Below are 26,694 nucleotides of genomic sequence, written 5' to 3'. Positions count from 1 at the left end.
CGTGTAAAGTTGATAGGAGCATATGCTCCCAAACAACTTTGAGTGGAGTCGTTCGAAAAGAAGTTTCTATAGCCCCCTTGCTCATTTAACACTGCATCCGGGTGCTGATGGAGATACAGCGACCCTTGCTCACTTATCACTGTGCTCGGGCCACACAGCGCGCCACTTACGGGTGACGCCCTAGCTTTAGCGCGATTTCGTTCTGGATTCATTTTCATAAGGATTCGACGTGATCATGGAGTGCCGGCTGTCGACTACCTGACGCCCTCCCCCTCCTCCTTTATCCGGGCTTGGGACCGGCAATGTAAGATAAACTTACACGGCGGAGTTAGGGGTATAAAATTGTTAAATTAATATATATATATATATATATATAATTATTATAGTATTTTTTTAGGGTTATAAATTATTAAATTAATATTCTGCTTATCGTGTATCGTGTTACCCACGTGTATACTGAACAAATCCGTTATCTTAACAGGTAGGGGTGGGTTCAAAAAACCGAAAACCGAAAAAAACCGAAAACCAAACCGAACCGAAACCGAAAAAATCGAACCGAACGAAAAAATCGAACTGAATTGAAAAAACCGAACCGAACCGAATTCTTTTGGTTCGGTTCGGTTTGAGTGATCTAGAAACCGAACCAAACCGAACTGAACCGAACCGAATTAATTAAATTAATTTTTTTATTTAATTATTTGTTTCGGGTATTATTTTCTAAACCCAATTTGTAAGTTAAAATATGCTAAACCCAATGTGTTGCCAAACTTTAAGCTCAAAATATAAAAAAAAAACCTATAAAAACTCTAAACCCTAACCTATTATTTCTCCCCCATATAAGGTTCCGGAACCAAACCTCTTCTCGAGGTACCTACATCCATCTCTATAGCACTGTCTACTTCTGTGCCAGCTTTCTTTTCCAAATCTACTCTCATATAACATGTAACATAATCCATAAACATTTATTTCGGGTAGATTACTTGGGTAATTTGTGATGGAAAAGAATCCAACACACACTAAATAAATCCACCCACGCATTACCTTTACTAATCAAGTTGTCAACATGCAGTTACAAGCAAACAACACTGATCTTTCAACAACATCATACAATTTAACTTTTCTAAGTCATTTGTACGATTTTTGTGTGATTTTTGTGTTGTGAGGTTGTTAGTTTGGACTTTGGAAGACTTGATTGATGCTTTTAGTTCAACTTTAAATGTTTATTTTCATTGTCTTTGATTCTAGTTAGAATGTTTATGTTATGATTGTGTTGGATATGTTAAAATTTAAAATTTCAATGTTTTTCATTTTTTGAAAAAAAAATAAAAACAAAAAACCGAAACCGAACCAGAAAAAACCGAACCGAAAAAAAATTGAACCGAACCGAACCGAACCAAAATTTCGGTTTGGTTTCGATTTTGGCAAAAAACCGAACCGATTTACTATTAACAGGTGCTTATCGGGTTACCCGATAACGACCTGTTTCGTTATCGTGTCGACCCGAACACCTGTTAATTTCATGTCGTGTCGTGTCGGGTTATCGGATCGTGTCAGGAATTGCCAGGCCTATGTACAATGAACTTCTGTTTTTTTCTAGGAGATGTATTGTCTGCCGTCCCTTTTTTATACCCTTTTTATGCTTTCCTATTTTGTGTGGTGGTTAAGTCACGTCAATATTTATATTAATTTTTTTATAAAAATAATAAGATAAAAATCAAATATTAACGTGGTTTAATTGTGATCGTATAAAATAGGAGAATATAAGAAGGGTATGGGACTAAATCCCCCTCTCAAACTCTTCCGGGGCGATTGGATCTGAGTATTTTTTATTAAAACTCTATCCGTTCCCATCAATCCGGAAGAGAGGCCTCTAATCCTCTGTCTCTCCTCAAATTCTAGGGTTTTTGGATCTGAAAAGGCTAGGATTTTCTTGCTCAGTTCGTCAAAGTTAGGATCTTTTTTCTCCAAAAAAATTGGAGGGTTTTGGGCAGGCAACACGGAGAAGGCTGAGCTTCCAATGCCATTGTTGGTTTGGAAATTGGTGAATTTTTCGGTGATTTTTGAGAAACCGAAAAAGTTTGAGTTTTTAGAGTTGAGAAGAAGCAGCATCAATGTCTTGGGCAGGCCCAGAAGATGTCTACCTTTCCACTTCTCTGGCCAGCTATCTTGACAGTATTCTCTCTCTCTCTCTCTCTCTTTCTCTCTCTTCCCTCTCTCTAATTTATACTTTTTTTCTTTCTGGGGTTATGAATTTTCATTAGTTACATGAAGTTAATGGTAATTCTTTCTAGTTTCTAGTTGTTTTTACTAATTGTGTTCTTGCATAGTTGAAACATTTGGTCTTTTTACCATTTGAGTATTTTTCTCGTATTTGTTGATTAATTTCAGATAATTTGCAGGTAGGGTCCTGCAGAATAAATTGTTTTCTTGTATTGAAGTTTTGCTGTCTGAGTATTCCTTTAAATCTCGGTTTCAATGTTGAATTTTTGAGTTGAGTACTAGTGAAAAGAGTCTGGAGTTTTGTAATGGTGGGTCAACCATTCATTTCTTACTGCTAAAGGTGTGGTGGTCATATGCTTTCATGCTGCAGAGAAACTTCTTGTGCTGCTCCGAGATGGTCGAAAACTTTTGGGGATACTTCGATCGTTTGATCAATTCGGTACTAACATTATTTCCTCTGTTGTTGAGGGCAAAAGATACTGTAATTTCGCTGAAGATTCTGAAGTAATAATTGTTTCTGATTTGCAGCCAATGCTGTTCTTGAGGGTGCTTGTGAGAGAGTCATTGTTGGCGATCTTTACTGTGATATCCCTTTGGGTCTGTACGTAATCCGTGGGGAGAATGTTGTTCTAATCGGCGAGCTGGTATGATACGTTATTTGTTGCTTTGTCATCTATAACTCAAAATATGCATCTTTGAATAATGTTTATATCTGCACTTGATGTCTTAGGATTCAGAGAGGGAGGAACTTCCACCGCACATGACTCGTGTTTCAGCTGCAGAAATTAAAAGGGTAAGTGTTATCAGCTCATAATCTTTATAAATGGTGTGTTGATATAAACTATCTCGATTTCGTTCTTTTTCCTTTGTTGAATTAATATCTGTTTTGGTCTCCAATTGTTCAAGTTACTGAGTTGTTTTAGATTGAGTTTGTAACTCTAGTGTTATGTTGTGTAGTTTAAAAGCACCTGGTTTGAACACAAATATTATGAAGATTTGAGACGAAAATCTGCAATGAAAATTAGTAGGTTAATGGTGCAGTTTGAAGCATAGCTTCATCACAATTTAGGAAGGTTGATTCTATAACTTATAGGATGATTTAATCGGCCAACTTAGTTGTGGCTTCAGCATTATGTTCAAAGGTAAGCGTACTGATGAGTGGCGGGATAAGAGTGTCACTTGTTATATTGGTATTAACTTAAGTATAGGTAAAATACAACAACAACAACAACAAAGCCTTTTCCCACTAAGTGGGGTTGGCTATATGAATCCTAGAACGCCATTGCGCCCAGTTCTGTGTCATGTCCTCCGTCAGATCAAAGTACTCTAAGTCTTTTCTTAGAGTCTCTTTCAAAATTCTCCTAGGTCTTCCTCTACCCCTTCGGTCCTGAACCTCTGTCCCGTAGTCGCATCTTCTAACCGGAGCGTCAGTAGGCCTTCTTTGCACATGTCCAAACCACCGTAACCGATTTTCTCTCATCTTGCCTTCAGTTTCGACTACTCCTATTTTACCTCGGATATCCTCATTCCTAATCTTATCATTTCTTGTGTGCCCACACATCCAACGAAGCATCCTCATCTCCGCTACACCCATTTTATGTACGTGCTGATGCTTCACCGTCCAACATTCCGTGCCATATAGCATCGCCGGCCTTATTGTCGTCCTATAAAATTTTCCCTTAAGCTTCAATGGCATACGACGGTCACACAACACGCCAGACGCACTCATCCACTTCATCCATCCAACTTGTATTCTATGGTTGAGTCTCCATCTAATTCTCCGTTCTTTTGCAAGATAGATCCTAGGTAGCGACAGTGGTCGCTCTTTGGTACTTCCTGATCTTCGATCCTCACCCCTAACTCATTTTGGCCTCCATTTGCACTGAACTTGCACTCCATATATTTTGTCTTTGATCGGCTTGGGCGAAGACCTTTAGATTCCAACACTTCTCTCCAAAGGTTAAGCTTCGCATTTACCCTTTCCTGAGTTTCATCTATCAACACTATATCGTTCGCGAAAAGCATATATCAAGGAATATCATCTTAAATATGTCATGTTAACTCATTTATTACCAATGTAAAAAGGTAAGGCCTTAAGGATGAGCCTTGATGTAACCTAACAGTTATGGGGAAGCTTTCGGTTTGTCCTTCATGAGTTTTTACGGTAGTTTTTGCTCCATCATACATATCATTTATAGCTTGGATATATGCTACTCGTATTCATTTCTTCTCTAAAATCCTCCAAATAATGTCTCTTAGGACCCTATCATATGCTTTTTCCAAATCTATAAAGACCATAAATCTTTTTTTCTATCTCTATATTTTTCCATCAATTTTCGTAAGAGATAGATTGCCTCCATGGTTGAGCGTCCTGGTATGAACTCGAATTGGTTGTTCGAAACCCGTGTCTTTTGCCTCAGTCTATGCTTAATGACTCTCCCAGAGCTTCATTGTATGACTCATTAGCTTAATACCTTTATAGTTCATGCAATTTTGTACGTCGCTCTTATTCTTGTAGATAGGCACCAAAGTGCTCTTTCGCCACTCATTTGGCATCTTTTTCGTTTTCAAAATCCTATTGAAAAGGTTTGTGAGCCATGCTATACCCATCTCTCCCAAGACTTTCCACACTTCGATTGATATATTATCTGGACCCACAGCTTTTCTATGAATAATCTTTTTCAAAGCTACAACCACTTCTTCCTTCCTGATTCGACAGTAAAATGAGTAGTTTCTACACTCTTCTAAGTTACTCAACTCCCCCAAAGAAGTACTCCTTTCATGTCATTCATTGAAAAGATTATGAAAATAACTTCTCTATCTGTCTTTGACCGTGTTCTCTGTAGCAAGAACTTTTTCATCCTCATCCTTGATGCACCTCACTTGGTTTAGGTCCCTTGTCTTCTTTTCCCTTGATCTAGTTAGTTTATAGATATCCAACTCTTATTTTTTGGTATCTAGTCACTTATACATATCGTCATAAGCCGCTAGCTTAGTTTCTCTCACAGCTTTCTTCGCCTCCTGCTTCGCTATTCTATACCTTTCACCATTTTCATCGGTCATATCCTTGTATAAGACTTTACAACATTCCTTCTTGGCCTTCACCTTTATTTGTACCTCCTCATTCCACCACCAAGATTCCTTTTGGTGTGGAGCAAAGCCCTTGGACTCTCCTAATACCTCTTTTGCTACTTTCTGGATACAACTAGCCATGGAATCCCAGATTTAGCTAGCTTCCCCCTCTATCCCACACGCATTGGGTGATTACTTTCTCTTTGAAAATGACTTATTTTTTTCCTTTTAGATTCCACCATTTAGTCATTGGGCACTTCTAGGTCTTGTTCTTTTTTCTCTTTTGATATGTACATCCATCACCAACAAGCGATGTTGATTAGCCAAGCTTTTTTCCGGTATAACTTTGCAATCCTTGCAAATTATACAATCCCTTTTCCTCATTAGAAGAAAATCTATGTGTTTTTGCCGACCAACTCTTGTAGGTGATCACATGTTATTCTCTCTTCTTAAAGAAGGTGTTGGCTAAGAAGAGATCATATGCCATTGCAAAATCCAAGATGGCTTCCCCATCCTTGTTTCTCTCCCCAAAACCATGGCCACCATGAAAACCTCCATAGTTATATGTCTCCTTACCCACGTGTCCATTTAAATCTCCTCCTATAAATACCTTCTCCGTTTGAGCAATTCCTTGCACCAAGTCTCCAAGATCTTCCCAAAATTTAAACTCATATCCAACTCTACTTGAGGTGCGTACGCACTAATCACATTGATGAGTTATCGTCCTATTACAATCTTGATTGTCATAATTTTATCTCCTACCCTTTTGACATCTACAACATCTTGTGTCAATGTCTTGTTCACGATGATGCCAACACTGTTTCTCATTCTATTTGTGCCCGAATACCAAAGTTTAGAACTTGAGTTTTCTAGATCCTTTGCCTTAAGACCAACTCACTTAGTTTCTTGTAGGCACATAATACTTATCCTTCTCCTCATTATAACTTCCACTACTGCCATAGATTTTCCAGTTAAGGTTCTTACATTCCATGTTCCTAAACGCATTCTACTCTCTTGAACTCTACCCTTCTGTCCTAGCTTTTTCACCCTCCCCCATCTAATAGGATCAAAGTAGGGGTGGGCAAACGGGTATAGGAACCGCGGGTCGGGGCGGGTAATGCAGGTTCGGGGCGGGTAATAGGCGGTTCCAAATTTTTTGAATACTAAACGGGGCGGGGCGGGGCGGGGACGATGGTATGTAAGGGGCGGGCCGGGTCCTAATATTTAGAACAACGGGGCCCCGAAGGCCCGTTTCTAATTTAAGTCATCAACACCTTTTCCACGTCCTCCCACTTGTCCGATCTTATCCACTGCCTTTACCGAACCCCATCCCCTACTATCATATTCCACATGTACCCTTCCAAATACGCATGTCAAATTGCACCTTTCTTTCCATCATACCCTTACCCATTTTCCGTAAAGAGCAAAGTACCCATCTGTACAAACACTGAAAACAGAGCTCCACATGCAGTGAAGCTGTATGCCGCAGCAGCAGATATCCCTCCGTCTCTCTCAAATGTTTAAAGTCTCGCCTCGAGACCCAACCCAGCCTCAGGATTAAATGGTACTGTCCAGAAGACTCCAGTCCCACTGTTGTCCCGCTCGCCTTGAGACTCCCTCCCACCCACTCTTCTCCTCCTCGACGAAACCACTCTCACAGAAGTCACCGAGACCATCGCTGCCGTCGACGAAACCACTCTCACTTTCCCTGACTCGTTCTCTCATCTCTCTCAAACCCAGCTCTATCTGCCGTTCATCCTTCATCATCACCGAACTTCCAGAAGCTTCTGGTTTGAAGATTAAGCCTAGCCGACATAGATTTGCCGATTTTGGGTTTTTATGATATGGATTGGGATTTTGCGATTTTGGGTTTTCTGGGTTTTTTTTTCCGGAGGTTATGGCGGTCATTCGAAATTGGGAAGAGAAAGGGTGGATTTGGATGAATTTTTATTGTTGTAGAAGAGGTGGTCCATTCGAAATTGGGAGGAAGGAAAAAGGTGGATTTGTAATGGATTTGCAGAAGAAACAAAGACGTCCGTCTTGGACCCGTGAACCCGTCCCGAACCGGCCCGTTTCAAACGGGTCGGGTTAGGTCCGGTTCCAAATCTTAGAATCCTTCTACCCGGCTCGGCCCGCCCCGGTGTATTTTAAAACGGGTCCGGTCCGGTCCCTTCAAATTTGGGCCCGGCCCGGCCCGTGCCCACCCCTAGATCAAAGTACTTCTTTTGTGTGTCCTGTGTAAAGTTGATAAGAGCATATACTTCCAAACAACTTTGAGTGGAGTCATTCAAAAAGAAGTTTCCATGACCCCCTTGCTCATTTAACACTGCATCCGGGTGCCGATCAAGATACAACGACCCTTGCTCATTTATCATTGTGCTTGTGCCACACAGCGCGCCATTTACGGGTGACGCCCTAGCTTTAGCACGATTTCGTTCTGGATTCATTTTCATAAGGATTCGACGTAACTTAGGAGTGCCGACTGTAGACTACCTGACGCCCTCTCCCTCCTCTATCCGAGCTTGAGACCGGCAATGTAAGATAAACTTATACAGGCAGAGTTAAGTATACGTAAAATACAAAATAAATATAAAAAAGCACGCATTTCCAGCGGTAAAAGTAATATCCAACGGTACCAGAGTAAGGCTACGGTGATTATTAGCCCAAAGTTTGTGTTGGTAGGGATAATTCTAAATACTGTTAAGGAAAATACGAATTCTTCAAAATGGTTTTTGGAAAAATGTTTCCTTTCCTTTTTTCTTTCTTATGTATTGGAATCAATGTTTTAAAGAACTCACCTCAAGGCGCACCTAGGGCGCCCTTGAGGATGGGCGGTGAGGCAAACGCTTCTGTTTTGCTGGAGTAGGCGAAATGCTTTGCCGGCGACACCGAGGTGGCGGAGGCGCGCCTCAAGGCGTCCAGGCGCCTTCTCTGCCCTTGTTTTTTTTTTTTTTTTTTTTTTTTGTTTAAAACCATCCAAACCCAAAACGATGCCGTTTGGGTAAGGATTTTCAGTTTTAAACATCCTCTTCATACCATACCTTCGATCACCTTTGTCTGCCTCTGCCTTCTTCGCCTTCTTGCTTCTTCTCCTGCGTGCTAAAAGCCCAAAACAAAGAACACAGCTGCCGATTGGAGTAGCATCGGTCGCCACGTCACCGCTTGGAGCAGCACCGTCAGCCCAGCGTCGTTAGCAAGATCCCAAAGGTTAGGGTTTTTAAAATTCTGAAAAAGTTAGGGATTTAGTTTTCTGGGGAAGAGCTCTACCTCTGCGTGCTGCCTTGTTTGTAGAAATGTTTGAATAGTTGGTATTAGATAGAAAACAGAAAGTGTAGATAAGGGGATAATAATGGAAGGTGCTAGTAGGTCAGAAAGTGTAGAGGGGTTAATAGACAGAAAAGTATATCTTTGTTTGTATTTTGATTTATATGAAGAGGATTTGGATGAATGATTGTTTTTTTTTTGTTTGTATTAACTTTTGAATGATGAATTTGGGTGATATTACCTTTGAATGATGAAGTTAGATGATATTATCTTTTGAATGACTATGGATTTGAATGAATAATTGAGAATGGATGCTTATTTTACATAGTATTATTTTTTATACAATTATATGTATAATATATAAAACATATATAAAAAGGTCGTACCCAGTGCACAAGGCTCCCGCTTTACGCAGGGTCTGGGAGAGGTGAATGTCGGCTAGCCTTACCTCCATTTATGGAGAGGCTGCTCCCAAGTCTCGAACCCGAGACCTACCGCTCATGGGCGAAGACACTTGTCATCACACCAAATGCGACCTCTAATATATAAAACATATATAAAGGTCGTACCCAGTGCACAAGGCTCCCGCTTTACGCAGGGTCTGGGAGAGGTGAATGTCGGCTAGCCTTACCCCCATTTATGGAGAGGCTGCTCCCAAGTCTCGAACCCGAGACCTACCGCTCATGGGCGAAGGCACTTGCCATCGCACCAAGTGCGACCTCTTATATAAAACATATATATAAAAAAAAAATTAATCCCGTAAGGCTTCGCCTCATGCCTCACGCCTAGGCCGGGTTTCACCTCGCCCACGCCTCATGCTTTTAATACATTGATTGGAATCACTAGGTGAAACAGAAAATTGTTTTTAGGTCAACCAAAACTGCGGTTTAGTAATTATTTGAAGTTGAGGCAGAATTTCTTCAATGGGTTGGTTCCTAGCGGGTTTGAATTTGGTGAAATTATCAGAGGGAGACGGGCCAAAGGCCCACTTCCAAGTTTCCAACAACACCGATATTGTCCCAAATTTGGGAATTACCACTTATACAATCCATTAGGGGTGGGTTTAGGATATGTAAACTTTTCTTTTCTTAGAGATACGGTTGATGTGGGATATTTCAACAGAATTAGGGCTTTTTTGATGCTGGGGCACAGCAATTGGTGGTTTAACTTCAGTCAAGATTTTATGTAATTTGAGTGTGTCATTTCTTTTTCGGTTTGCATGTTTGTCATTTGTTCTTTGACAGTGTTTTTGTGACATTTGGCTCCCACTTTGTTATATTTGGATGTACGTCGCTTTACTATTTGGTGGGAAACCTGCAGTGATGATTTGCTTTGTAATTGGGCAGGCACAGAAAGCAGAAAGGGAAGCTTCTGATCTTAAAGGTACAATGAGAAAAAGAATGGAGTTCCTTGATATGGATTAACGGAGTTTTGCCAAGTTCGTGGACTTACTCGCTGCCCATTCTGCAAATATTATGGCAGTGCTTTTCATTCTCTTCTTCCGGTAGTTAGCTGATGTTCGTGCATGGTAGATGTCAAATCTCCAGAAATTAGAATTTCAACGAACAGCAATTCAAATTTCTTTCTGTAATATTTGGCTGAATTGATAGAAGTATCCCTTTGCTTTAAAAGTTTCACTATTTTTTGTGGATTCAAAAGTTCTAGGGAACCCTAATATAGCTTGTTCATAGACCATTTGACGAAATAAAGACCATCAAAGAAGTCTACAAGACAGCAAGAATATTTGTCTTTTGACACATCGAAGATTTGATTTGGTGTCACTTTACAGGAAACCTTCTAAGATGAAAAATGCTTGTGTTTTCGGCCTGGACCCTTCAGAGATTGATCACTGATGCTGGAAATATAGACTCAATCTAGCTGCTTTTACGAGTCCAGGCCGAGTGTACTGGCAATAATGCATAGAGGATACGATGATAGCAATTTTTTTTATACTACAACACATAATGCATTTTTTTTAATGGGTGACATGTTTATTTAGTTCTTGAATTATTACCTAAGTGAAAGTTAGGTTCTTGAATTATTTGTTCTGTAAAATAAGTCCTTAAATTCATTAAAAATTGCTAATTTGATCAATAATATTATATTTAAAACTATTTTATCTAACTTTTCGTCAACTTAAGTCACTTGACATACTTTAAAGTGTAATACCGTCATTTTCTCGCATATAAGCCCTTAAAATTTCATATAGTTGCAAATCTCACGTCTAATTTACCCTCTAAAGTTAACACTATACATTATTTCTTTATGAAAAATTATCATTCTACCCTCCAATATGTATCACATGATAGTATCGTAACTTAAATTGACGGAAAATTAAATATAGTAGTTTTGAATCTAATAGTAGGGTTGTAATTGGTAAATTTTTATAATTCAATGTCTGATTTTTCTAAAAAATAATTTAAAAACCTAATTTTCACTCATATGATAATTTAGGTTCTAATTTATACTTTCTGAAGTTTAGTTAGAGTGTCCAAAAATTAATGAAAAATATAATCACCAAGACACCAACCGCATTGACTTTCATGGCATTCGTCACATAACCGTCCAAAACAAACAAATTAATAATCATGTTTGTATAAAAACAGATCAATCATGCATGTTCTAGGGTCGGTTTAGAAAAAGGGGCAAAAGTTTATAACTCTCAACCTCAGTTCGAAAAGCATTTTTGAGGGTCATAAACCATGCACGGAATGAGAAAGAGAAAATCAATAAGACTTTTCAATTATAATTAAGAGCAATATCATCAGATCGTTGTACTGAATGATAATATTAAAATAGTAATTAATTAAACATATTAACATAATCCTAACAGAGTGTCTGTGAGTGTACCAACAATATCTTCCGGATTTATTTGGTGAGGATCTTGAAGATTCGAGAATTTTGTCCGTTTATCGTGTATTGTGTGATTAATTTTTATCAGGTATCATTGTATTTAATTTTAAATAAAAATATTTAAAATAATTTCTAATTGTACTATGCACATACACAATACACAAATTTCTGAGATCATTACAAAAAAATTCGACCAGGATCTGGATTCGTGAGTGTAGGTAGAGACAAAAACGGTCAGACTTCCTTTCACCGACCACAGAGACTAAGAGAGAGAAGCATCCACTTGTCTCTCAGCTCCTGCTCTACTTGCTCTTCTGCTCTGCGTTTTGAGCTCGGAAGCCTCGGTCCACGAGTACGCCGCCGAGAGATTCGCCACCAAAGGCAGCGCCTTCGCCGTCCACGGCGGAAGCGAGGGAATTTACTCTTCCGCATCTACCCAGTCCGCCTCCGTCTCCGCCAGCGGCGACTCTACATACGGTAAAGTACATCATTGAATTCCATTTCCCCATTTTGCAGTTTAACTTGCATTTGGCTAAGATCTGATGCACATTTGTGTTCATTTGAATATTTGATTTATGGGGTTCATGAATTCTGGTTGATAAATTGCTTGCTTGGTAAAAACTAAAAAGCCGAAAGCTGTTTTACTGCAACATTTGAAATTGAAAGTGATTAGCCCATTTCTTGTGTCTTTCTTTTACATATGTTAAACCCTGTTTGTACAAAAAGTATCTTGTTTGCTATTGTAATTTGGAACCAGCTTCGAAAAGGTTACGTTTCGGAGAAGCAGAGAATCAGCAAACTTGAGCTCATGGCCAGTCCATGCCATTGTTTTTGAGGTGGAAGATAGAGAGACCATTGGCGGTTCAGCTTACAGTGGTCAAAGAGCAGTATGTTGCTCGGGGGATCTCGCAAAACTCGGGGTGTGTGCACAAGGAGAGATCATTCACCGCCCGTCAACTGAGAATCCAGGTTGGCCCCAGGTTTTTGGTGTATCATTTGAAGAAAATGAGGAGGTTGCCACATTGCCGTCCAAATCGATACAGATTATGAAAACCGGGATGTACAATTTGTATTTCATTCATTGTGATCCGAGTATTAAGGATGTGGTTGTGGAGGGGAAAACTATATGGAAAAATCCTAGTGGGTATTTACCTGGTAGAATGGCTCCATTTATGAATTTCTATGGGTTTATGTCCCTTGCCTCTGTCATACTTGGGGTCAGTTGGTTCTCGCAGTATGCAAGATTTTGGAGAGAAGTGTTCCCATTGCAGAATTGCATCACTCTGGTAATAACCCTCGGTATGTTTGAGATGGCTCTCTGGTATTTTGAGTATGCTGAATTCAATGAGACGGGGGTTAGGCCAACTGGGACAACTGCATGGGCAGTAACGTTTGGGACAGTTAAACGTACGGTAGCCCGGGTGATACTCTTAATGGTCTCCATGGGTTATGGTGTTGTGAGGCCTTCCCTTGGTGGGCTTACATCAAAGGTGATTTTGCTTGGATTGACCTTCTTCTTGGCATCAGAAGTTCTTGAGATGGTAGAAAATGTTGGTGCAGTAAGTGATCTTTCCGGAAAGGCGAGATTGTTCTTGGTTCTTCCTGTGGCAATATTGGACGCGTTCTTCATTCTTTGGATATTTACTTCCCTCTCCGCAACTTTAAATAAGCTTCAGGTACTTTGGTTTTCGTCCCAAGGATTTTGGTGAATTAATTTTCATTTAAGAGCTTTGTTTACTAGTTTCACACTAGTTGCTTCTTATTGAATGTGCAGATCTTTGAAATGTTATTTCTCTATGTAGTAAATTACCTAAGAGTACCATTAAAATGGTAGGGACATGTAAGACAGGACTTGTAACCCATGTTACTGATAAATTAGATAATCCACACTATTATGGATTCATAACCCAACATGTCATGTCCTGTCTATCTCACATTTGACACAACAAACAAAGGGTTGGACTCAAGTTCATTTTAATTGGCCACAACCTATTCCAAGGCCTATTTGGTGGACTGGATGGTGTTGGGCCTTAGGCATAGGATTGGATTGACAGGGATAAGTAAGACATGACTTGAAATCCAAGTATAAGGGTAGGTTAGATACCCACTCTATTGTGGAATCATAACCCTTCATGTCCAGTCTTGTCAATTTCACATTTTGACACAACAAATAATGGACTGGACTCAAGTCCATTTTAATTGGTCACAACCTATCCCAACCAACCCGCCAAACAGGCTCTTAGGGTATGAGGATATAAAATAAAATCTTCTCAATTTGTGTATTCCATTTCACCAAAATGAAGAATAAAGGTGCTTGAATATGTAGGAATATGAGAACCAACCTGAACTATTCATCTCGAGATGTGGTATATGCCAACTACATGTACTTGATTCTGATTTATCCGATCATTTGCCATCAGGCCCCAACAGTTGATCCTGTAATTTTCGTGTGTGTGGCTTACGGAAGGGCATAAATAATGTGATGCGAAGACCTTATTGATAACTTTTTTCTTGCTTGTGTGTTGTGACAGAACTCCGCCTATGTCTTACATGGCCGGTCCCAAGCCCGGATAAAGGAGGAGGGGGAGGGCGTCAGGTAGTCGACAGCCGGCACTCCATGATCACGTCGAATCCTTATGAAAATGAATCCAGAACAAAATCGCGCTAAAGCTAGGGCGTCACCCGTAAGTGGCGCGCTGTGTGGCCTGAGCACAGTGATAAGTGAGCAAGGGTCGCTGTATCTCCATCGGCACCCGGATGCAGTGTTAAATGAGCAAGGGGGCCATAGAAACTTCTTTTCGAACGACTCCACTCAAAGTTGTTTGGGAGCATATGCTCCTATCAACTTTACCCGGGACACACAAAAGAAGTACTTTGATCCTATTAGACGGGGGAGGGTGAAGAAGCTAGGACAGAAGGGTAGAGTTCAAGAGAGCAAAATGCGTTTAGGAACGTGGAATATAGGAACCTTAACGGGAAAATCTATGGAAGTAGTGGAAGTTATGGTGAGGAGAAGGATAAATATTATGTGCCTACAAGAAACTAAGTGGGTTGGTAGTAAGGCAAAGGATCTAGAAAGCTCAGGGTTTAAACTTTGGTATTCGGGCACAAATAGAACGAGAAACGGTGTTGGCATCATCGTGGACAAGACCTTGGTACAAGATGTTGTAGATGTCAAGAGGGTAGGAGATAGAATCATGGCAATCAAGATTGTAATAGGACAAGAACTTATCAATGTGATTAGTGCGTACGCACCTCAAGTAGGGTTGGATACGAGTTCGAAGGAGAAATTTTGGGAAGATCTTGGAGACTTGGTGCAAGGAATTGCTCAGACGGAGAAGTTATTTATAGGAGGAGATTTAAATGGACACGTGGGCAGGGAGACAGGCAACTATGGAGGTTTTCATGGTGGCCATGGTTTTGGGGAGAGAAACGAGGATGGGGAAGCTATCTTGGATTTTGCAATGGCATATGATCTCTTCTTAGCCAACACCTTCTTTAAGAAGAGAGAAGAACATGTGATCACCTACAAGAGTGGGTCGTCAAAAACACAAATAGATTTTCTTCTAATGAGGAAAGGGGATCGTATAACTTGTAAGGATTGCAAAGTTATACCAGGAGAGAGCGTGGCTAATCAACATCGCTTGTTGGTGATAGATGTACATATCAAAAGAGTAAGACAAAAGAACAAGACTTGGAAGTGCCCAAGGACTAGATGGTGGAATCTAAAAGAAGAAAAACAAGCCATTTTCAAAGAGAAGGTAATCACCCAATGTGTGTGGGATAGAGAGGGGGAAGCTAGCCAAATGTGGGATTCCATGGCTAGTTGTATCCGAAAAGTAGCAAAAGAGGTATTAGGAGAGTCCAAGGGCTTTGCCCCACACCAAAAGGAATCTTGGTGGTGGAATGAGGAGGTACAAACAAAGGTGAAGGCTAAGAAGGAATGTTGTAAAGCCTTATACAAGGAGAGGACTGATGAAAATGGTGAAAGGTATAGAAAAGCGAAGCAAGAGGCGAAGAAAGCTGTCAGAGAAGCTAAGTTAGCGGCTTACGACGATATGTATAAACGACTAGATACCAAAGAAGGAGAGTTGGATATCTATAAACTATCTAGAGCAAGGGAAAAGAAGACAAGGGACCTAAACCAAGTGAGGTGCATCAAGGATGAGGATGGAAAGGTTCTTGCTACAGAGAACGCGGTTAAAGACAGATGGAGAGGTTATTTTCATAATCTTTTCAATGAAGGACATGAAATGAGTGCTTCTTTAGGGGAGTTGAGTAACTCAGAAGAGTGTAGAAACTACTCTTTTTATCGTCGAATCCGGAAGGAAGAAGTGGTTGTAGCTTTGAAGAAGATGAAGCATAAAAAAGCAATAGGCCCAGACGATCTACCAATCGAAGTGTGGAAACTTTTGGGAGAGACAGGTATAACATGGCTCACTGACCTTTTCAATAGGATTTTGAAAACGAAGAAGATGCCAAATGAGTGGCGAATGAGCACTTTGGTGCCTATCTACAAGAATAAGGGCGACGTACAAAATTGCATGAACTATAGGGGTATTAAGCTAATGAGTCATACAATGAAGCTCTGGGAGAGAGTCATTGAGCATAGATTGAGGCAAGAGACACGGGTTTCAGACAACCAATTCGGGTTCATGCCAGGGCGCTCAACCATGGAGGCAATCTATCTCTTACGAAGATTGATGGAAAGATATAGAGATGGGAAAAAGGATTTACACATGGTCTTTATAGATTTGGAAAAAGCGTATGATAGGGTCCCAAGAGACATTCTTTGGAGGATTTTAGAGAAGAAAGGAGTACGAGTAGCATATATCCAAGCTATAAAGGATATGTATGAAGGAGCAAAGACTGCCGTAAGAACTCATGAAGGACAAACCGAAAGCTTTCCCATAACTGTAGGATTACATCAAGGCTCATCCTTAAGTCCTTACCTTTTTGCGTTGGTAATGGATGAGTTAACACGACATATTCAAGATGATATTCCTTGGTGTATGCTTTTCGCAGACGATATAGTGTTGATAGATGAAACTCAGGAAGGGGTAAATGCAAAGCTTAACCTTTGGAGAGAAGTGTTGGAATCTAAAGGTCTTCGCCTAAGCCGATCAAAGACAGAATATATGGAGTGCAAGTTCAGTGCAAATGGAGGCCAAAACGAGTTAGGGGTGAGGATCGGAGATCAAGAAATACCAAAGAGCGACCGTTTTCGTTACCTAGGATCTATCTTGCAAAAGAACGGAGAATTAGATGGAGATCTCAACCATAGAATACAAGCTGGATGGATGAAGTGGAAGAGTGCATCCGGCGTGTTGTGTGACCGCCGTATGCCACTGAAGCTCAAGGGAAAATTTTATAGGACGGCAATAAGGCCGGCGATGCTGTATGGCACAGAATGTTGGGCGGTGAAACATCAACACATACACAAAATGGGTGTAGCGGAGATGAGGATGCTTCGTTGGATGTGTGGGCACACGAGAAAGGATAAGATTAGGAATGAGGATATCCGGGGTAAAGTAGGAGTAGCCGAAATTGAAGGAAAGATGAGAGAAAATCGGTTACGGTGGTTTGGACATGTGCAAAGAAGGCCTACTGACGTTCCGATTAGAAGATGCGACTATGGGACAGAGGTTCAGGGCCGAAGGGGTAGAGGAAGACCTAGGAAAACTTTGGAAGAGACTCTAAGAAAAGACTTAGAGTACTTGGATCTAACGAAGGACATGACACAGGATCGAGCACAATGGCGTTCTAAGATTCATATAGCCGATCCCACTCAGTGACTTGGATTTTCCAAGTCTCCAACCGAGAAGTTTTCCTCACTCGGGAAATTAAGGGAACACTACCCCAACCTACATGCTCCACTCAGAAAGCTTCAACATACAAGCTTTAACAAAAGAAAATTCAAAGAACTTAGCGAAGAAGGCTTTGGTGTATTTAACACAATACGTTGAAATGAAGGAAAGCTTATTTATTGATATCCCCGATAAGCTACAAATATGTACATATACATGAGTCAAAATAAACACACAAGAGGGAGCCTTCACAAAGGTTGCTTAGGAGAAGTCTCAGCAGTCGGTAGAGCCCCAGAAAGAGAAGGCACCGGAGGGGGATCATTTGGAGCCTCAGTACTGGACAGAACCCTAGAAGGAGGAGGCATCAGAGGTTGATCATTTGGAGCTTCATTACGCGGTACAGCCCCAGAAGACGAAGGCAATAAATGCCTTTGGAACAAACCCACAAATCTCTGATGATCAAGTAAAACCTGACAATCAGTTTCCTTCATCTGGTCAAGCTTCCTCTTCATGTTTGTAGCATAGTCATGTGCGAGCCGGTGCAACTGTTTATTCTCATGCTTGAGCCCTCTAATCTCCTGTTTGAGACTCATCACTTCAGCCGCCAATGATTCAACTTGGCGGGTTCGAGCAAATAGGCGTTGGGCCATATTAGACACAGAACCTGCACACTGAACACTGAGAGCCAGCGAATCCTTAACAGCTAACTCATCAGACCGTTTGGAAAGTAGTCTGTTATCTTTGGGAGTGAGAAGGTTCCTGGCCACCACCGCAGCGGTCATATCATTCTTCATCACGGAATCCCCAACGGTAAGAGGACCAGTAGGGGAGACGAAGGATGGGCGCCATATGTTGTCTGGAGAAGGCGGGGCTGCCTCTTCAACAAGGTTCAAGTCAAAACGACGGTCGGAGGGGCCAGACATTTTCAAAGGTGTTGAAGAGAGAAGAGGTCGGACAAATCAAGATCTTAGAAGTGGAAGAATGAAGCTTCTACTGGTGGAGATTCAAGTGTGCTTTGGAACTTAATGCCAGCCCCTATAAAAATCTGCACTCGACGAAGCTTCAGAAATCGAAGAGGCGCCTGCTCAGAAATCGAAGAGGCGTTTGCTTTCTCAAAAGCTGGGCTGCTTAGAGATCACGAGGGTTGATCTCAGAAATCGAAGAGGCGTTTGCTTTCTCAAAAGTTGGGCTGCTCAAAGACCACGAAGGCCGATCTCAAAAATCGAAGAGGCGCTCGCTTTCTCAAAAGCTGGGCTCCCCAGAGACCACGAGGGCCGATCTCAGAAATCGAAGAGGCACCTACTTTTCCAGCCTTTTCCAGCCTTGTCAGCACCTGTCACACGCACACTCAGTTTTGCGGAAATTATGGGCATTCTGTCAAAGACTTCTGGGGAAGTAGAAAACACATGAATCTTACTGTTCAATCACCCACTTCCCACACGCAACAATAGCTCATGGGTACCACAAATAACTTTGCCAAAGTTCTCTGCCAAAGTTGAGCACGTGAAGCTTGCAGCTCCCACTACATCGCTCTGACCAAGAAGGGTAAAAGAATAGCAAAGAAACAGCACTAACAAAGTTTAGACCCATAAATTTTGAAGGTCTAGCTACCATATTATTACCCACAAGGGTAAAGGAACAGTACCACTGCTGGATAATTGGAAAGTCCCTGTGTGTCAACCTCTGTGCTTCGTGGCAAGGTAGACTAGCAAACATGCCCAACCTTTACTCACATTCGAGAAAACACTCCCAATAAGATTGCTTGCTCCAAAATCGAAGAGGCACCGTCCTCCGAATCTCGAGAGCCAGACTCCCAACATGACTACTTTCTTAAAAATCGAAGAGAGGGTAAAGGAACAGTACCATTGCTGGATAATTGGAAAGTCCCTGTGTGTCAACCTCTGTGCTTCGTGGCAAGGTAGACTAGCAAACATGCCCAACCTTTACTCACATTCGAGAAAACACTCCCAACAAGATTGCTTGCTCCAAAATCGAAGAGGCACCGCCCTCCGAATCTCGAGAGCCAGACTCCCAACATGATTACTTTCTCAAAAATCGAAGAGACACTGCTCCCCGAATCTCGAGAGCCAGACCCCCAGCATGATTGCTTTCTCAAAAATCGATGAGGCATCGTTCTCCGAATCAATCGAAGAGGCGCTCGCTTTCTCAAAAGCTGGGCTGCTCAGAGACCACGAGGGCCGATCTCAGAAATCGAAGAGGCACCTACTTTTCTAGCCTTGTCAGCACCTGTCACACGCACACTCAGCTTTGCAGAAATTATGGGCATTCTGTCAAAGACTTCTGATGAAGTAGAAAGCACATGAATCTTACTGTTCAATCACCCACTTCCCACACGCAACAATAGCTCATGGGTACCACAAATAACTTTGCCAAAGTTCTCTGCCAAAGTTGAGCACGTGAAGCTTGCAGCTCCCACTACATCGCTCTGACCAAGAAAGGTAAAAGAATAGCAAAGAAACAGCACTAACAAAAGTTTAGACACATAAATTTTGAAGGTCTAGCTACCATATTATTACCCACAACTGTAAAGGAACAGTACCACTGCTGGATAATTGGAAAGTCCCTGTGTGTCAACTCTGTGCTTCGTGGCAAGGTAGACTAGCAAACATGTCCAACCTTTACTCACATTCGAGAAAACACTCCCAATAAGATTGCTTGCTCCAAAATCGAAGAGGCACCGTCCTCCGAATCTCGAGAGCCAGACTCCCAACATGACTACTTTCTCAAAATCGAAGAGAGGGTAAAGGAACAGTACCATTGCTGGATAATTGGAAAGTCCCTGTGTGTCAACCTTTGTGCTTCGTGGCAAGGTAGACTAGCAAACATGCCCAACCTTTACTCACATTCGAGACAACACTCCCAACAAGATTGCTTGCTCCAAAATCGAAGAGGCACCGCTCTCCGAATCTCGAGAGCCAGACTCCCAACATGATTACTTCCTCAAAAATCGAAGAGACACTGCTCTCCGAATCTCGAGAGTCATACCCCCAGCATGATTGCTTTCTCAAAAATCGAAGAGGCATCGTTCTCCGAATCTCGAGAGCCAGATACCACAGACCACTTTTTGAAAGTGCTCTGACAGAGTTAAAACATGTGAAACTGGCAGCTCCCACTACCGTGCTATGACCAAGCAGGGTAAAGGAATAGCATTACTACTTGTTGTTAGGGAGACTCCTATATATGTCGACCTCCATCCCCAACGGACAGGCAGACCTGCAAAAATGCTCAACCCTTCATCATATCTGAGAGGGCACTCCCAACGAAGCCTTTCAAAATATTCAGCTTTCTTTCCCCCCGATAATACCTCTGCAAACAAGCTATACTAGAGCAAGAATATCTCATATCATCAGGGTTAAAAGCAAGAGTATCCCATATCATGCTTTTTCCCTGTCTTTTCTTTTGGCCTTGTTTTTACCTGCAAGACAAGGAGAAAGAGAGCAATCAGTCAGCACTTGGAATCAAGCTTCCAGCCAAGAACTGACTGCCTGGAACCCCTTACCTGATTACTTACCTGGCATTGCTCTCGAGTACTCATCTTCAACATCTTATGTTTCCAGGGAAGATTCCGCATCTGCTTGAGGAACAGATAGGGCAAGTGCGAAGGATACAAGGAAGCATGTGGAGACAAGCGTAACAGCACACGTGCCGATACATTCATTACTCTGTCAAAAGCAAAAGTATCCCATATCAGCAGGGTGGAACGTACTCTAGATTTGATGGACTTGTTTTGACCCTCAAATTCTTCAGTCGGCCTTATACTCTGGAGGAAACCAGAAAACCCTCCAGCTCAGTTCAAGAATAAGCCTGTGGAAAGTTACTTCTTCAAAAGCAAAAGTATCTCATATCATCTCTTCTCATTTTTCTTCTTTTTATCCTTCATGCTGCTGCAAGATGGGGAGAAGGTGAACAATCAGTCGGAGCTCTGATTGCTTACCTTGTCTGTCACCTCTTTCAGCAGACCCCCTAGCTCGGCGACTTGGGGGACTCCTACTACATGGTTTGTATCGCGCTTGACCAAGCCTGAAACTACAAGTAAGCTTCAAGTGAAATTGATACATTACCTTGTGCATCTCCACCAGTTAAAGATACCACCCCTGGATGGAGGAAGAGTACTTCCAGAGAAGATGCCACATCTACCTATGAGACAGATAAGGCAAGTCAAGACGACACCACACTCCGATACTTAGAAGTTTCGTGATTACGAGATCATTCTCCCACAATATTTCCTAATGTCATTTGTACTAAATCATTCACTTGCACTCACTAAATGAGAGCTTGAACCTATGTACTTGTGTAAACCCTTCACAATTAATGAGAACTCTTTTATTCCGTGGACGTAGCCAATCTGGGTGAACCACGTACATCTTGTGTTTGCTTTCCTATCTCTATCCATTTATATACTTATCCACACTAATGACCGGAGCAATCTAGCGAAGATCACAAAAAGCGATCGTTTTCTCTACCTAGGATCTATCTTGCAAGAGAACGGAGAATTAGATGGAGATCTCAACCATAGAATACGAGCTGGATGGAAAGAGGGCATCCGGCGTGTTGTGTGACCGTCGTAGGCCACTGAAGCTCAAGGGAAAATTTTATAGGACGGCAATAAGGCTAGCGATGTTGTATGGCACAGAATGTTGGGTGGTGAAGCATCAACACGTACACAAAATGGGTGTAGCGGAGATGAGGATGCTTCGTGGGATGTGTGGGCACACGAGAAAGGATAAGATTGGGAATGAGGATATCCGAGGTAAAGTAGGAGTAGCCGAAATTGTAGGAAATATGAGAGAAAATCGGCTCCGGTGATTTTGAACATGTGCAAAGAAGGCCGACTGACGCTCCGGTTCGAAGATGTGACTACGGGACAGAGGTTCAGGGCCGAAGGGGTAGAGGAAGACCTAGGAGAACTTTGGAAGAGACTCTAAGAAAAGACTTAGAGTACTTGGATCTAACGGAGGACATGACACAAAACCGAGCGCAATGGCGTTCTAGGATTCATATAGCCGACCCCACTTAGTGGGAAAAGGCTTTGTTGTTGTTGTTGTTGTTGTTGTTTGTGTGTTGTGACAGGCTAGGCGAATGATGGTTAAACTAGACATTTACAGAAAGTTTACGAACGCTTTGGCAGTAACTGTTATTGTATCTGTGGGTTGGATATGCTATGAGGTAATCTCGTGCATCCTTGGGATACTTTTTACTTGCGCAAAATGATTTGTGTATGTTGAATGCGTTTTTGTGCAACTCTCTTTGTTTTTAATTTGTTGAAGTCAGTTATTTCACATTGATGTTTTTCGGCTTTGTACTTGCAGCTATATTTCAAATCAAATGATGTTTACAATGAGCAGTGGCAGAACGCATGGATCATCCCTGCCTTCTGGCAAGTTTTATCTTTCACTCTTCTATTTGTCGTCTGCATTCTTTGGGCGCCATCGCAGACCTCAACAAGGTAAACACCTGGCTTCCATGATTCTTCTTCTTTCATCCTCCTCACTTACAAAACTTTGTTCGTGTTTAAAAAGGTAAATTCACGGGACATCTCCCATAGTTTACTTGAACTCTAGTGACCATATCCCCGCCCTGTTTTTCTTGTTTTTATTAGATATGCGTACTCCGGAGATAGCGAAGAGTTTGACAAGGACGATACGACTTTAACACTCGTAAAACCGGCCCTAACACCTGCTAAGGATGCCGGTAGTGCTCTTGAAACTAGACCGCTTCAAGGCAGTAATGGGGCGTCAAATGGCGGCGATGAAGAAGACAAGATAGAGTAAGAACAGAACCCTGCTGGAATATTTGTTGGCATTGCAACAATATCCAGCTGCTCCAACACGACACAGGGAACATATGATACACAGAGGAGCAAGGATCATGGCATATAAAATAGTATGTTGTTGAGGTTATAAAATTAGTTAGATTTGCTGGTGTTTGCAGGTACGGGGTCCTCGCCATGAGATATATTCCCGGATAATGGATCATTGTTTGAACACTATCCATTGGCAACTGTTTCAAGACGAATATTGCTATACTAAGAGCTAGTTGATCGTAAAAGCAGCAGATAGAATGACCTGACCCAGGATTCCAAACAAACTCTAAATCCAGCTACAGCATAAGTTAATCACAGACGACTCTCCGCTATAAAATACATTTACAGAGAGAAGTTCAATCTGTAATCGTCAGTTTTGTACGGTACAGAGATACATCAAGCGAACATATCAACATACGATTCCTAATTACATGAGAAACAAAACCAATATAAATAAAGCTGGCTCGTTTAACATACCGAAAACTGAAAGAGGGAGACAGCACAGGCACCTTTGTTACAAAAGCATGTCTCTCTGAAGAAGGGATAAATGGACCAAGTAACTGTAAATACGCATTTTTACCGAGATGTCAATAACCTTAATATGAACTTTTAGTTTAATGTATGCGTATGCAGTGCTTGCAACTATCTATACAACAAACAGCTCTCGGTTAACATAAAACTCACCCATTCATTTCTGGAAATTTGAGTGACTTTACACGAACTTTTATTGAACGTGATTCTAAATACGCGGCATTCAACTTGCTAAATTTAGAAACAATCATATGGTAACGACATAATCACAAGTGCGTTTCAGAAATTGCTAATATTTTGCAAAACTTATCTAAAATTCAATTTTCCAATTTGCTTATCAAAGGCTAAAAAAATATGACATGGTATACAAGTAACCTGGAGCTACTATAAGAAACGGCTTCTTGATACTAAAAAAAGAGTGGAACTAAGCACACACAAGACAATTCGAGTATGAACAAATGAAACACAATCTAGACCGTGGTAGTAATAATAAATAACATGCTTACAGGGCAGGAGCATTCGGGCGTGTAGACTTGGCCACTCTGTAGTGCTCCAACCGCAATCTTCATAAAACATTCTGACCTCCCCCAATCAACAGAATATTGAACTATATAGGGTTTTTAATGAAATGGAAAGCTCAATGAATCCCAGACCGACCAGCTCCGTCATCACCCAAACACTCCCAAAAAATTCAAAGAATGTGTCCTAGTTTCTAAACTTGCAAAACTTAACTTCAATTGATCACATTCACTGAGATCTCCTCCTCAAGTGCTGGGATACTGAGTACCCCTCAAAGAAATCCAATACAGCGGTCTCCAAATCCTCGGTCGTATACTTGATGTAATTTTCTGGATGCTTCCCACTTTCTATATGGCTCCTAAACCGCCCAAGGAACGACCTGTATGCTGGGATCAACTTCTCTGAAATAGATATCCTTAGCTCCTCCCTAAGCTGAGTATCTGGTATCAACCAAGTAGCTTGAGTCCTATGAACCTCCTCAAACATAGCATTGAAAGACTTGAACCTCTCTCTCAATGCACTCTTCGACACCCCCGAAGAAAAACTCCCACTCACATGTAACCCTTCGTCTCTCAAACAATACAACACCCCGACCCAAGTAGCTCTCTGGTAACTAGTGGCTGCCTGGCGGAACTTCCCGGTCAACTTCCTCAAGTAATCATCTCCAATCATCTCCCTCAATTCCGGGGACCCCTTGACCTTTTGAACAATGTAATGAACATTGTTCATCATAAACAAGTGAGCTATTGAAGCATCCTTATAGTGCTTAGACTTGCCATCCAAATTAAATTGCAAAATCACAATAATCCAAATCAAATGCAGAGCCAGAGGGGTTTTCCCCTCTAGCTCTGCGAACTCCATATCCGGAGTCGTGGGGTCGCTGGAGTACCGCGACCCTGTAGACGGCTTCGACACAATAAGCTCATTCAAAGTCTGCTTATAATCCGATATCAAACTGATGTAATTCATCACGTACCGAGTCAATGGATGAATCGTTCCGCCCGGGACTGGAACCCTAGAGGGTTCACGAAGCACAGCGTTCTCAAACTCCGATAGAATCCCCCTCGCCGCCTCCGCCAGCCTCGACAGTATCTCCACCGCCTGAATCCGAATCGACTCCGATGATTTTGAATCGAAAACGGATTCAATATCTGGCATCAAGTCCATCAGAGCATCGTGCAAGTCAAGAATCTTGAAGAGCTTCTCGGGAGACCTCCGGCTTATGCTGATGGCCTCGGCGAAGTTGAACAGCTGAATCGCGGGGCCCTTGACTGTCTCCATAAAGCAAGCATCGTCAATGGCGGTGCCGATGCCGTTGAAGATTTGCTCGCAGAGCTTTTTCTCGGAGGCGAAGACGGTCCTCACGCAGGCCTTGGCGGCGCGTATCCACCGTCGGATCTTGGTCTCCAGCTGCTCCCACTGAAGTCTCTGAACGTCTCCGATGCTCAGCTTCTCAATCCCTAGCTTCCGGAAACTGGAGTCCACCGCCCCCTTTCTTACGCTGCCGTACACCTGGATACACTCGCGTAAGTAGCCGGCGGCGATCACCCGCTCGGCGATGTTGCGGAGATCGAAGACCGCATCGGAGGGGATGAGATCGAGCTCGCGGATGCTGCTGGTGGACCTGTAGCTGCTAGTGTTCGACGAATCGCCGCGCTGGAGAAGCTCGTCGACGTCAACGGCGGTGACGGAGGAGGCTTTAGGTGTGGTCAAACCGCCGTCATCTTCAGCCGAGTAGTCCTCGAACTCGGGGCTCGAATCAGCGATGCCGGAGTGAGTTGACGAGCTCGGATCGGCGGAGGAAAGAGAGTCGGGCTCGATGGGAGTGGTGTGGTTGAGGAGGATGTTGCGGAACTCGTCCTCCAACCGAGCCATGGCGATCTGGATGGCGGAGTTGAGCTTGGACTGGTCATCCTCGGAGGCAAGCGTGGCGGAGGACAAGGAGCGTTGGATTTCATCGACGGCCTGTAAGTAGCGATCGACTTCGTCGCGTTGGCCGTCAAATATCATTCGTTCCCGGGCCTCCTCGGAAGCCGTGGAGTCCCAGAGGAGAATAATCTTCTCCGCCGCGTCTAGCTCTTGAAGCGAAGGCGGCGGCGGTGGAGATTCCATGAAATGAAACGCTGCGTTAAGAGGTTGCGCTGGTGGTGGTGGGGGGAGTTGAAATTTTGGGGAAAGAATGGGGAAGTTGAGGGAAATAGGGTGATGGTCTTTCAAAAAAGGCAGCTGTGGGATTTTGCTAAATTTTTGGTTCCAAGATTTTTGTCAGTTCTGGTGGAAAATGGAAAAATGAAAAGAAATGGAAGGAGGGTAAAACGGAAGCAACAATGCAAGCTGGACTTTGTTTTTGACACTTCGGGACTTTTCGTTACTTTGTAGTGTGACTGTCGGAGACACTTGGCCTCGTTTGGCAGATCGATATGTATTGATTATTTCGATCGCATACCATGAATAATCATCTATGTATCACTTATAAGTTACATTATATTTGGACGAGATAAATAAACCTAAAATTTTGATCAAAGTTAAAATTTATAAATTGATATGCATCAATTTCTAGAATCATAAATATAGAAATTTATAATTTTCATGTAGCAAAAAATC

General features: G+C 42.1%; 2 protein-coding genes and 1 pseudogene across 2 annotated transcripts; 2 read left to right on the top strand and 1 right to left on the bottom strand.

The window, feature by feature from the left end:
• The first annotated feature begins 1,760 nt into the window (after window positions 1–1,760).
• LOC103404663 (sm-like protein LSM1B) lies at window positions 1,761–10,320 on the top strand. Its single transcript, XM_008343597.4, has 5 exons — window positions 1,761–2,172; window positions 2,591–2,659; window positions 2,749–2,864; window positions 2,951–3,013; window positions 9,903–10,320. Exons 1-5 carry the CDS (start codon window positions 2,112–2,114, stop codon window positions 9,978–9,980), a joined length of 387 nt encoding a protein of 128 aa, XP_008341819.1. The 5' UTR covers window positions 1,761–2,111; the 3' UTR covers window positions 9,981–10,320.
• LOC103404661 (uncharacterized) lies at window positions 10,082–23,285 on the top strand (annotated as a pseudogene).
• Window positions 23,286–23,293: 8 nt separating this feature from the next.
• LOC103404662 (exocyst complex component EXO70A1-like) lies at window positions 23,294–26,407 on the bottom strand. The gene is made up of 2 exons (XM_008343595.4): window positions 24,078–26,407; window positions 23,294–23,600 (listed from the first exon to the last, which is right to left on the bottom strand). Exon 1 carries the CDS (start codon window positions 26,200–26,202, stop codon window positions 24,319–24,321), a length of 1,884 nt encoding a protein of 627 aa, XP_008341817.3. The 5' UTR covers window positions 26,203–26,407; the 3' UTR covers window positions 23,294–23,600; window positions 24,078–24,318.
• Window positions 26,408–26,694: the final 287 nt, after the last annotated feature.

The sequence above is a fragment of the Malus domestica genome, chromosome 17 (genome assembly GCF_042453785.1).
Source record: "Malus domestica chromosome 17, GDT2T_hap1".
Classification (NCBI taxonomy): Eukaryota; Viridiplantae; Streptophyta; class Magnoliopsida; order Rosales; family Rosaceae; genus Malus; species Malus domestica.
The sequence above is the reverse complement of the archived record's forward strand: the minus strand, read 5'-3'. Positions and strand labels throughout refer to the sequence as shown.